The sequence below is a fragment of the Sarcophilus harrisii genome, chromosome 3, assembly GCF_902635505.1.
Source record: "Sarcophilus harrisii chromosome 3, mSarHar1.11, whole genome shotgun sequence".
Taxonomy (NCBI): domain Eukaryota; kingdom Metazoa; phylum Chordata; class Mammalia; order Dasyuromorphia; family Dasyuridae; genus Sarcophilus; species Sarcophilus harrisii.
In genome coordinates, this window is record NC_045428.1 from 2997118 (window position 1) to 3009114 (window position 11997).

An 11997-nucleotide genomic window follows, 5' to 3' on the forward strand; every position below is an offset into this window, starting at 1 on the left:
GGTACGTTGGCCATTAGTACACCATGTCCGCGGCGTGATTGGCGATGCCAGCTGTGACTTCTCTCTCCTTCCCTCTCCTTCATGTGCCAATTAGCTCTCAGGACAGGACCTGGACATGCTGAAGCTGGGCTGCCATCTTGAATCTTTATCCTATGTATGAAAAGCTTTTAATTTCACTTCAACAATTCCTTTGAGATTTTGTGAATAAAGTGAGGTTTACTTGTGCCATTTGGGGAGATTGCTTCTTGAGCATGTGGTTTCATAGTTGGTGTTTTTTTCATTGAGGGAACTTGGTATCAAAAGAGCTCCAATCCAGTTTGATAATGAAGATTTTGTATCATACAAAGCCTATTCTTTTAGTAAGATGTTTTGTTCATTGTTTTTGCGTGTTGGGGAAAGGCCATTGACTTTGACAAATAGCAAACCTTTGGAGTTGTCTGTTTGTGAAAGCTTACAAAACCCCTGCCTGCCATTCTGAGCGAGGTACCCACAATGCCCTGCACCCCAGTGGAGCACGTTGCTTATTGGAAGTGGTTGAGAATGTGCCGTTTGTAATTTCTTCAACAATTGAGCCGGTTTAAGTTGTCAGAGTTGAAGATACTGAATGTCTACAGGAGCTGACTGGCGGGAACTTAGTAGAAGCAAATTGCTAATCTAGATTGTTTTCTTTTCCAGGTTTTTTTGTTGTGTCTGTGATTATTTTGTATATCTTCATATTTTTCATCATGTTGCATCCTGTTGCCTATATTGACCAGGTTCTTGAGGTAAGGGTTTATGTTCATTTTGCTCATCGTGGTGAGTAGGCAGGAGGACCCCTGACCCCCCTTGCTGACCATCCTCTGAGGGACACAGGCAGCCAGTAGTCATCTCCCTCCCTCCCACTGTGGAAGGGCCTTAACCCAGGCTTTTTCTAGTGCTTGGGACTTGGCTTGGCAGCAGAGGGGCTCCCCTACCCCTTTGATCTGCGGGCACGCCACTGGCACTCTTACCCAGCCCTTTGGGACTGAATGAACAGAGCTCGGTGAGAAATTCTGAGCCTTCCCACACATGGAAGCAAGGCGAGTTCTGTGTCTTTTGCTTTAAATAAACACCCTCCTTTTCTGGAGTGTTAGCGTACAGGAGGACCAGACCAGAACTGTTCGTCAAATTCTGAAGGTGCAGGTGTTAAACAAAAGCCCGCTTGGGCTTGTCGGGGTCCCAGCCTGAACTTGTTTGGGGCTATTCCGTTTCATAAGATCTCGGTTTTCATTTGTGGTAGGAAGCCAGTCGGTGGGGAGGGGGCTGACACCAAGGCTCATGGGTGCCCCGCTTCTTGGACTGATGAGTAGCTAACTGTTGGTTACCCGTGCACTAAGGGGACACAGAAGATTGGGGTGGCGACTCGTTGAAGCCAGCTTACAGAAGCAGAGTCACCACGAAAAAGAGGCCTTTCTTTGTGATTTTCCCTTTGTGACTTTTGAGTTTATGCTCTTGTGCCTGTGGCATGAGTGAGGTGCGGGGCCCTCTTTGCCTGTGACACCTTGGGTGGGAGTCCAGTGGGTGCTAAACTTGTAATTTCGCTGCCACAGTACTGGAAGGGGTCAAAGAGCCGATCCGGCCCACCGCCCAACAACTTTAACAAACTGTTCCATAAGACGAAGAGATTTTACTTTTTAAAAAATTTCCATAGTATTTTATTTTTCCAATTACATGTAAAAATAGTTTTCAGTCTTATGGAAGTTAAAATCTTTCAAAAAATAAAATATCTTTTCTCCCTTCCTTGCTTAAATGCTTTTAAACATATATTTTCATATGACTCATGTTGAACAAACAAGAAAAAACCCTGAGAAGGGAAATGTAAATAAAAAACAAAGGCGAAAATAGTATGCCTCAACCTGCATTAGGTCTCCTGATTTTCTCTCTGGATGCAAAGGCATTTTCTCTAAGGGATTTTACTTGTAAGCTAATGTTTTTATTCACTTAGAACCATATCTTCAAACAAAAGCATCTGTCCTAGTTTGGACTCGACACTTAAGTTGAGTTCAATTTGCTTTTACCACCTCCTTTGTGTATGCAAGGGGCCCCTCTGGGTACAGCTAACGGTGGGGATTTTGGTAGACTTTGGAGCACGCGTGGAATAAGAAATGTAACGTGAACTTCTGGAATTGTGTCTTCTAGATAGTTTGTGTTCCACATCAGTGGCGTTTAACAATGCTCATCATCATTCTTGTCAATGCGCTTGTCTCTATCTTGGCAGAGGTAAGTAAGTCAGCTTCTCGGATGTCTCGAGCACTTTTGGTGCTGACTGATTTTGCCAACGTCCGATTAGCCGGGGTAGAGAAGGCGGGACCGGGGAGAATAAAGAGGGAACTCGAAAAAGGAATCTCTCCCCCAGCTCCTCACGTCAGACACTCCCATAGTTCCTGAAGATTGGAGCCGTGGGGAATGCCTAGTAAGGGGCCATTTTCAATAACCTGCAGATTATAATTTTCTAGAGATAAGAAAAAATGTCAGCAATAGCAAGAAAATGTAAATGAAGGATTTTTTAAAATATTGTAATATCTCTATACATCAACACAAATATATTAGAGTGACTTTTTGCTCATTTCCCCAGACTTTCAGTTTTCCTTTGCTGAATGAGCTGTCCTGGGGGCTTGAATGGGAGCGGAGGCTGCTCCATCTCATATTTACATCAGCAATAGACACATTTAGAAGTGGAGAAGAAGGCCAATGGGAATGACTTCGGAGCTGAGGGGTAGCTTGTCATCTCTCCTTGCCCCTTCTGGGCTGTCCTCAGACGTGGGGGCTTGGGAGAGTGGGGCATTCTGAATGCTTTGTTCCTTTTCAGCTGGTGGCAGGTCAGGGTGGGATGGCTCTGGTCTGCCTCTTCACTTGATGGCAGAGGGATATTTCTCTGCACTTCTCAGGCTTTCTGGAGGAATCAGAAGCAGAGAGAGAAGCTTCCAAGTAAGGGTGTCATACATTACTAGATATGGGAACCCCCCTGCATTAAGGACTCTGGGGGCTGCACACTGACTTAGTTTTCAGGTGTAATGTTCTCTGTGTTTCCTCATATTGTTAAATATTCCCCAGTTTTATTGTGATCTGGTTCTGGCCGAAGCCTAGTGGTGTAGGCCGCAGCTTTGACACCTGTATCTGAAATTTTGTCTTTGTCTTTCCACCCAGATTCTATTTCTTTATGGAATTTGACGATGTTCAAGGAGTCCTTTCTGTTGCCTTTCTCTTATTTTTAAAATTTCAGAATAAAAAAGCTCTTTAGGCTGAGGTCTAGTGGCAGCATACTGGCTGCACTTGGAGTCAGGAAAGGCCTGGATCCACCTGCTTAGATCTGTGTCCCTGCCTGATGATTTCACTTCTCAGCTTCCGTTATCCCACCTATCAAATGGACATGATCACACCCGTAGATGGTTGGGATTATCAAGGGAGATAGCTGGGTGTGGATGCCCACGCATCCTGATCATGCCTCCGTTCAGGATCACCCAGTGGGCCTCCGTAGGGCCTTCTGCTGTGACCCCGGAAAGGGCTGGGGCACTGGGGGGTAGCTCCTAGCCTGTTGTTGTTGCTCATGTTCTGCTGCACGGTTTGGGGGTTTGTGTGCTGCACATCTGACTAAAGAATGATTGCTAGTCCTTTTTCATTCTTCCACCCACCGGAATGTGTCTCAGAGCTTCCTCCTGGACACGATCCTTTGGAAGGTTGTATTCAATCGAGACAAACCAGGAGAATATCGCCTCGCCACCTCACAGCCGCCACAGGTTGGAAATCACCACTTACTCTCCATTCTTCCCGTGTCTCCAGGCTCTTGTGTGTCGTTGGGGCAGGGCGGACGGGCGGGCAGGGCCAGGGCCATAGGGGGCAGACCGCCTTCCCTCCCCATCTACCATCTTTCCTCTCCATTGTGCCACTCCAGACACCGCTGTGTTTCAGTATCCATGAGTCTCTTCTCCTTTCCAACTGTTTGTGTCAAGTTCTTAGTTTCAGTCTCGAGATTTAAATATAATTTCTCCTCATTTTAGTTTTGTGGTTTGTTTTTGTTTTTGTTTTTTTGGAGAAATTCAATTGTGTTCCCCGATTCTGAGGCTTTGCTTTTTTTCCCCCACGTGGCCTCAGTTTTTCTGTATCCCATACTCAGTGAACAAAACCCTTCCCTTGGGGAAGAATGTGTATGGAAGCAGCTCTGGAGAGCAAGTAATTTTTCCTTTTTATACATCTTAGACATTTGAGAATGTGATTAAGTGATGCTGCTGCCCAGTTCATGCTGTGCACCCCTTCTTGGATACTCTCATTTCACACAGGATGGTGTTTTTTGAATATCATCCTAAATTGGCCATTTTCTACTAAAACTCGTTTGGCCTGAAGGAGAACTTTAGGAACCATGCTAGTGTCTACATTCTTTCTGAACTGATTGCAAATCCAGTCTTGTCTCCATCCCAGGCCACTAGACCTTAACATTCTGTGTGACTTGGGATTCTTAATGGAGGTCACCTTCCTCTCTCTCTTCCCATTCCTTTGGGTCCCCGTGCCCCCAATGGGGTTTACAGACTTCACAGAGGTCAGTAGTTAGGTACGTGGAATGAGGACACAAATCCCTAATCTTGGAGCTGAGTCCTTCTGCTCTCCAGTATATAGGTCTAGACCTCCATTGAAGCTGGGCCTATTTTACGCACACACACACGCACATGCACACGCACCTATACCTACACACAAGCACACACCTACACACATGCACACGTATACACAGACACACTCCTTCCACACCAGGATAAGCCTCGTCCAGCCTTTACACAGCCTGTGTTTGGAGAGTGCTAGGTTTGGACCAATCTGCTTCGTGGATCCAGAGGTTTCCTTATTGGTAAAAGCTGGAGCAGTTTTATGATCACTTGGCCTAGTTTAGGAAACATTTAAATACCGATCCTCTGAACTATCCAAGTCCTTAAAATTATCTGTTGGTCAGACTTGAGCATCACAGAGCCTTTTAAAACTTTGCCCACGGCCCCAAATTGGAGCTTTGTCTTTTTAGGAAGGACCGTCCGACTCACTTATCAGTTCGAAGGACCAACCACCCCACCTTAGCCCCCACTCCCCCAATTAAGCCTTTTTTAACCAATTATTTTGGCAGCAAAAGCATTGTCTCTTGTTTACTTTCTGTTGCCCCAATTTTGTTGCTATCTGAGCCACCCATTTAAGACTTGAAATTGAAGCCCTGGCTCTGACCCTGAACAAAATAGGAAATCTGCAGATGATGTGAAAAGGAAGCTTTGTTGTGCTGATACTTAAATGTGCATGTTCACCTTCTGGCCACACCTTGATGTTTGCTACCTTTCTGTTGCAAGCTCCTCCATGGAGCAGGAGCACAAGGGCCTCAGACTCCTTTTGCAGCTCTCGGTCCTTGTCCAGTCCGGCCTGCCTTCTCTAGCTTGCTGCCTTGATCCCAGTGAGAAAGTCTGGATCTTCCCGGAACTGCATCTTGAGAACAGCCTATAGGGAGATGACCCCCCCCCCCCCCCCCACACACACACACACACACCCATAGTTTCTGTTTCACCCACAGGCGTCAAAGAGTTTAGCTTCTTGGCTTATTGAGTACTGGTCGTTGGGGAGCCACAGTCCTCTGTAGAGAGCACAGACGTAGTATGGGGCTCCCCGTGCTGGCTGCTTGCAGACCTAAAAGTGCATCCACACAGCCACCCCTAAAAGATGGAGCAGTGAGTGGGGCCCACAACCCCCTTCTGAACCGTTCACCTTCACTGTTGTCAGGTTTTTCAAGAAATAAAACCCAGCATAACATCAGGATTCCCAAGGGAAGGACAGTGCTTTTAAACACAGTGTGTGTTTTTAGGTGTCCTGCCATTCAGGGAGCTCAAGACTTTCACACGATGTTCATTTAAATTCTAGAAAATGGGATTTTGGCTTAGTTCCATCGTAAGTCATTTCAGGATATGCCAGCACATCAGTGTGTTCTTCATCACCGCTTCTGTGGATAATTGTCTGTTTGACAAACTATTTGACTTCTTGGACCTCGGTTTCCTCAGTTTGCAAAATGAGATTGCCCTTGGGGGGGGGGGGGGGGAATTTGACACTCAGCTGGCTGCAGCAGGCCATTTGCCAGCTCCATGAAGACTTCACGTCTCTCCGCTTGCTGTTATGCTGTCTCCCTGCTCTGATGCCATCAGGGAGAGTTAGCACTGTCAAGGATTATAGATGGCTTACATATGAGCAGAGACAATTTGAGTCATCGTGCTCATCAGAATAAGGATTATCCACAATTTTGGAGACTTGGCTTGACTTCCTATTCTCTGCCTTATATGTTACTCTGGGGGCAAGAGACACTTTGAAAAATATTTCTGTTGACACAGAAAGCTCAGAAGAAACACAATACCATTAAAAGCCCTTCCCAAATGTGACCACGGCCATGTGATCTCTGCTGCCATTCTTAGGCCTCTGCTTCTAAAAAGCCATCTCGGCCAAAGGCAGGGGGGTCTCTTAGGCCTGTAGAATGCAGGAAGAAGCCCCCCAGTGTGGAGTCCCTTTGGGCTCTGGCCAGCTCCTCTCCTCTCGGACAGGCCCCTTCCCTGACTGAGGCCCATGGGCCGGCTCCTGTCCCAGCTGGCGCTGTGGCTCCGCATCGCGCTCGGCTTTGTTGCTCGGCCCCTCTTGCTCCTCATGTTCTCGCCTCCTCTCCTTTGCCGAGGATCTGTGAGATGCTGCTTCTGTCTCATTTTTGTTTGCTTTGAAGATGTAAGCAGAGAACTTTTTTTTTTTTTTTTTTTAAGTTGGTCCATTGTGTGTGTGTGTGGTTTTTTGGGAAGGTGAAGAGATATTGCATCTAACAATAGAAACAATTTATCTTGGTTCTTATATTTACCTGATCATTCAGTTTTCAGTCATGCTTTAAATCATGGTCTGAGTGTTGTCTTGATCCACTAAAAGTGTTTTAAGTTCCTTTTTGAAAAAGTGATTTCTGTTGACCGTAGCAGCCATGTACATGTGAACTAGCAAAAGGTACGGAGGAACCTGCTGTCTAGAGAAGGCACGTTTTCTTCACGATCATAATAAGTACAGCCCCACAAAACGCCTTGATCTGGTTTCCCATGGATTTGTCGATCCTTTGCAATTTCTTAGCTCCTACAGAATCAATGATCTCTATGGATTGAAAAGTCTGGATGCAGATGATTTCTTTTTTTGACTTGGGAATGAATTATTTTTATTCTCGATGACAAATTCTCCTCTTCAGTTCTTAGTCATATTGTCAAACCTGCTCATGTAATCCCTTCTCCTCTTTGCCTTTTCTTACTTGACACCATCTTCCACTTTTCTCCCTACTAAAAAGTTGATTCACGTACAGCCTAGAGGTGGGGAAGCCCCCAGCTGGCCCTAATGCAAAACTTGGCAGTGTGTGTTTGATGTTGCTGTGTTGGGAAGGTTTTTCTGTCCTTTTCCTCCAAAGGAAGGGCCTTTAAATTTGGGGGCGGGGGGGAATTGCTTTGAAATTTTACATATATTAATGTCATGTTTTTTATTTAGCACCTACTGTGTGCAAAGCACTGTGCTAAACACTGAGGATGCAAGAAAAATGAAGTCTCTTCTCTTTAGGAATTCAATCTAATAGAGAGGTCAATGTGGGGAAAAAATAGGTCCGGAACATACAAACATTATAAATCAAATAAACTGGGGAAGGCTTGGCAATAGTGAAGTACTCTCTGACCCCTGCTTGAGACCAGAACAGTGAGGGAGACGTCTGCAGTCCTTTTTCTTTGGGTTTTCTCAGAGAATGGCTTTGGCATGCATCAAGAAACCAGTGGCTGCTAGTTACAGGGAAAACGCCTCCTGCATCCTTGAGCACCCAGTGCATGGAGTGCAGTGGCCAGCCCACCGTCAGGCCGACAGGGTGTCAAGGGCGTCCAGTTGGGACCTTAGTAATCCTGAAATGGCCTCATTAGTGAATTAGGATTGTTTTCAGCCAGTTAGCAAAGTTCTCATTTAGGAAAAGAGCTTTTTGAGAGAGAGAGAGAGAGATGAGTTGAGGGAGGCTCATTTTTTGGAAAAAATTTCAGTTGTTGGGAGTGTCTTCCCTCTCGGGGCCATTCTTGGACCCAATTGTGGCTTGGATGGAGCATTTTGGCTGCTAAACTCTTGAAAAGCTGGCGTTTTAGCGTTGTCCTCACGTGCTGTTTTTTTTTTCTTCCCTTTCTTAGGAGTCCGTGGAGCGTTGGGGAAAGTGCTGCATCTCCTCGGTGTTTGGCTGTAGGACGAAGCTTCCCAAGGCCAAGTACATGCATCTGGCCCAGGAGCTGCTGGTCGACCCCGAGTGGCCGCCAAAGCCCAGCACGACCACAGAAGCCAAAGCCTTGGTGAAGGAGAACGGATCCTGTCAAGTCATCACTGTGACGTAACAGCGACTCTCGGGCCGGCGCCAGAGCAGCGGGGGCGGGGGTGGAGGGGGACTTTCTGGGAATGCGGATAGAGTGGGAGCCCCCCAGGGTGATTAGATTAGCTTTGGTAAAATGGGGAAGGTTCCGAGCCCTGTGTTCTCAACCAGAGCAGGGGAGTGCCTGGGCCTGATCTCATCCCACTTGCTGCTGTCCCATGCTGGATGCTGAAGTGATGCGGGGGTGTGCTGCTCGGAGGGGGGAGCGGAGTGCTGTGGGGAGGCGCTGCTGGGAGCAGAGCACTGCTGGGGGGGACGCTGGGAGGAGCACTGCTGGGAGCACTGCCGGGAGCAGAGCCCTGCAGGGAGTGGAGTGCTGCCAGGAGGGGGCATTGTGGGAGCAGGGCACGGCGGGAAGTGAGCGCCGCCGCCGCCCAGGCTGCCTGTCCTGACTCGGGGCATCCTCTTGCTCCTGGCTTCCCCAGGGCCTCTCGTTCCCGGTGGTAGCATCCCCCGGGCCAGCTGTTTCTAGGCCTCCCCTCCCCTCCCCGTCAGAGAGACCTCGCCAGGTTCTGCAGCTTTCCTTCCTTTTACCTGTTTGTCCAGAAATGAGACAACGAGGACTCCGACAGTTGGGTCCTAATTTGTTCCTATTATGGCTTAGACTTGCAAGCTCTGTCCCCGATGGCTGAGGAGCTGGGCAGCTGGCGCGGTGTGGCCACTAGGGGGCAGCGGTGGTTATGAAGAAGGGAGAAGGGCTGGGCGCCCCCCACCCCCCACCCCCCCAGGGTTTTAGCTGGTCCAGCCCATCCCCCGAGCGGAGGGCCCTATCGCGGCCCCATGGTCCTCGGTGCCCAATGGCCGGCCCCAGGAGGGTGGCGAGGGCCTCTCCATGGGGGTGTTGACGAGGGAGGGCGGGGGGGGAGGGGGGTGGCTGCTGACCTGGCAGCTCCCAGCCAGGCTTTCGGGGGAGAGAGAGAAGGGAATAGGAATCCACTTGTCATTACTTTTGTTCAAGGTTTGTTCCATGGAGTGACTCCACGAAGCTATCTATGCATCTTAGACCTTTTGGGCTGTGATCGAGCACTGTTTTCATTTCGCTTTTATTTCCTTTCCTAACTTGCTTGTTCAAGGTACCTAATACGCGCACAAATCTCAGTACCACGGAGCAGGGCCTGCCTGCTGCCCCAGCTGTGGCTTTCTTTGTGGTTCACGCTTAAGTAACTACACGAGAGTGGCTAAGCAGCAGCTTAAAAACTCTAACGTCTCATCCCACTTCCTATCTGTAAGCAAGCGTGTGGCCGCTGTTGGGGAGCCCCCGCTCTTCTGGGCTAGGGCTTCGAGGGTTCCTGCCGCATCTGTCCGTGTTCTCACAGGAAGGCTTTGGAGGAAGCTAGCTTTGACCACAGGATGGGGGGGGGGGGGGGGGGGTGCTTTGTAGGTCATAACTGATGGTGTCCAGAGTGTGGGAGAATGGTTTTTTGTGAATTCAGGTGAGCAGCTTTAGTGGGCCCTGCTACATGCCCTAGATAGAAGATGTCCTTTCTGCTGTGTGGCTTGCCATTACATAGAAATTTTGATTCTGAATTTCATATTAAATTATTTGAGTGTATACATACCTAAAATTTAAAATCTGTACATGTCTTATTTTGATGTAATAAGATTTTATAAATATTGTGGATTTAAATTTTATTTATGCACATACTTAAGGGACTGGTATGTCAAAGAAAGTAATTGTTAAATAATGATATGTAACTTTTTTACTTTTTTAATAAATAACCAGATTTTTAAAGTGTGTCCCTCAGGGTTGTTGAAAGGTTCCTTATCCCTCTTCCCCTTGGCACCTCCCTCCCAGATATAATTAATGATAACTGTATGTTTTCTATTCTCTAGTACTGTCTGTTGCAAAAACAATGCTGCAAATAATGTTTGAATCAAAGTGGACAAACCAAGTACAAAATAAATGATTGTTCCTATTCCCTTTTAAATCCTTCACTTAGAACAATCTTTCCAAAGCACTTGGATTTGAACAGAATCGTTCCCATTTTCATTCTATTTAATTTTATTTGCTTTCCCTTATTTATAGAGAGCTCTGAACAGTCAAAGGCATGGCAGATCATAATTTAATATGTTTGTATGCATTGTTCCCCAAACCATTATTAGATGAAGTGTCCGGACAGAATTAGAATTCGAACTTTGGAAAACATTCGAAACATTCTAGGATTTTGTGCATGCACTGTTGACATTGTAATCTAAATTTTGTATATTTTGGGAGGAGGGAGGGTGGTTTTGAACACTTTTTAGAATTCTGGATGTTAATTTTGTACAGTTTATGGGCATTTACAACTATTTTTAATGTACTAGAATTTCATAATTATGTGCACATGAAATTAATAGAAATAAAGTTATTTCCTGTTAGATTACAGAATTCCCTGAAAACTTGGCTTAAAGAAGAAAGTTGGTTTATATCAGAGAAATGATACCGCATCTTTATATTTTAAAATAAGTATTGCTGCTCGAGAATGGTACCTGTTGTCAAAAAGGCAGACATACAGAATTGTAAATTCAAAATTGTAAATAGCCTGTGAAATCTTTGGATTAAAGCTATTCAAAATGAAACTGAAGTGAATAAAATATATTTTCTTTTTTCTTTTTTTTTTCCTGTGATTGTGAGTTTGTGGTTTGTTTGAACTCGGGTTTTTAGTGATCCAGGCTCTTTGCTAACACCATGGATCTGGATTTCTGGAGGGCCGGCATATTCTATTATTTTATTGTTTAATCATCAGAAATCTGTTTTTTTTTTTTGTTTTTTTTTTTCCTCTCCCGCTTCCACTTCCATTAAAGGGGTGAGGGGGATAAGGAAGGCCTTTGCAGGAAGAAGCACATAGTTACTTAAGCAAAATCACCTTCTTCATTGACGATGTCCAAAAAGTACTTCTTAAATTGCACTTTGATTGATTGCCTGTTAGTCCCTGTGCTGTTGTTCACGATTGTTCACGATCTTTATAACATTGTTGATAGTGTGTAAGTTGTTGTTCTGGTTCTCTCACATGACCCGGCCTCGCTTCATTGAAGTCATCCTACGTTTGTCAAACAATTCCCTTCATCATTTCTTTGAGCCCAATAGCATTCATCATGTATCTTAATTTATTCATCCATTCCCCAATTGATACCGCTCCTATTTTTTGCCACCTTGAAAAGACTTGCTATGAATATTTTGTTCTTATGTGTCCCCCTTTCCCTCTTTCTTTGATCTCTTTGGTGTCAAAGGCCATGTACACAGTTCAGTGACTTTTTAGACAGTGCTTTCACTTTCCAAAATGGGAGGACCACTTCTCAGCTCCACTGACACTGCAGTAAGATCCCATTTCCCCACTGCTCATCCAGCATCTAGCATTTTCATTTTAGCCGTTTTGCTAACAACTTATTGATGCAGTTAAAAAAAAAAAAAATTCCTGACCCACAGAAGTGCTGTATTTTTTGAGTTTTTAAGTACATTTCTAGTGTTGTACTGTTGTGATTTGAATATATGATGTGCTTACCAACTTTGCAGATGACACAGCTGAGAGATCCAGCTAATTCTACAGAGTAGAATCAGAAAAGGCCAAAACAAAATAGCATGGAATCCA

At 45.8% G+C, this 11997-nt stretch overlaps 1 protein-coding gene across 3 annotated transcripts in view; it reads left to right on the plus strand.

The window, feature by feature from the left end:
• Positions 1-11022, plus strand: part of ATP13A3 (ATPase 13A3) — a 63362-nt gene extending 52340 nt beyond the window's left edge. For 2 of the 3 annotated variants that reach the window (XM_031957386.1, XM_031957389.1), the window contains exons 30-33: positions 676-764; positions 2158-2238; positions 3666-3755; positions 8196-11022. In XM_031957386.1, the coding sequence (XP_031813246.1) occupies positions 676-764; positions 2158-2238; positions 3666-3755; positions 8196-8393 (458 nt within the window). In that variant the 3' untranslated portion in view covers positions 8394-11022. The remainder of the gene's footprint in view (positions 1-675; positions 765-2157; positions 2239-3665; positions 3756-8195) is intronic. The other variant, XM_031957388.1, reaches the window with a different exon arrangement.
• Positions 11023-11997: the final 975 nt, after the last annotated feature.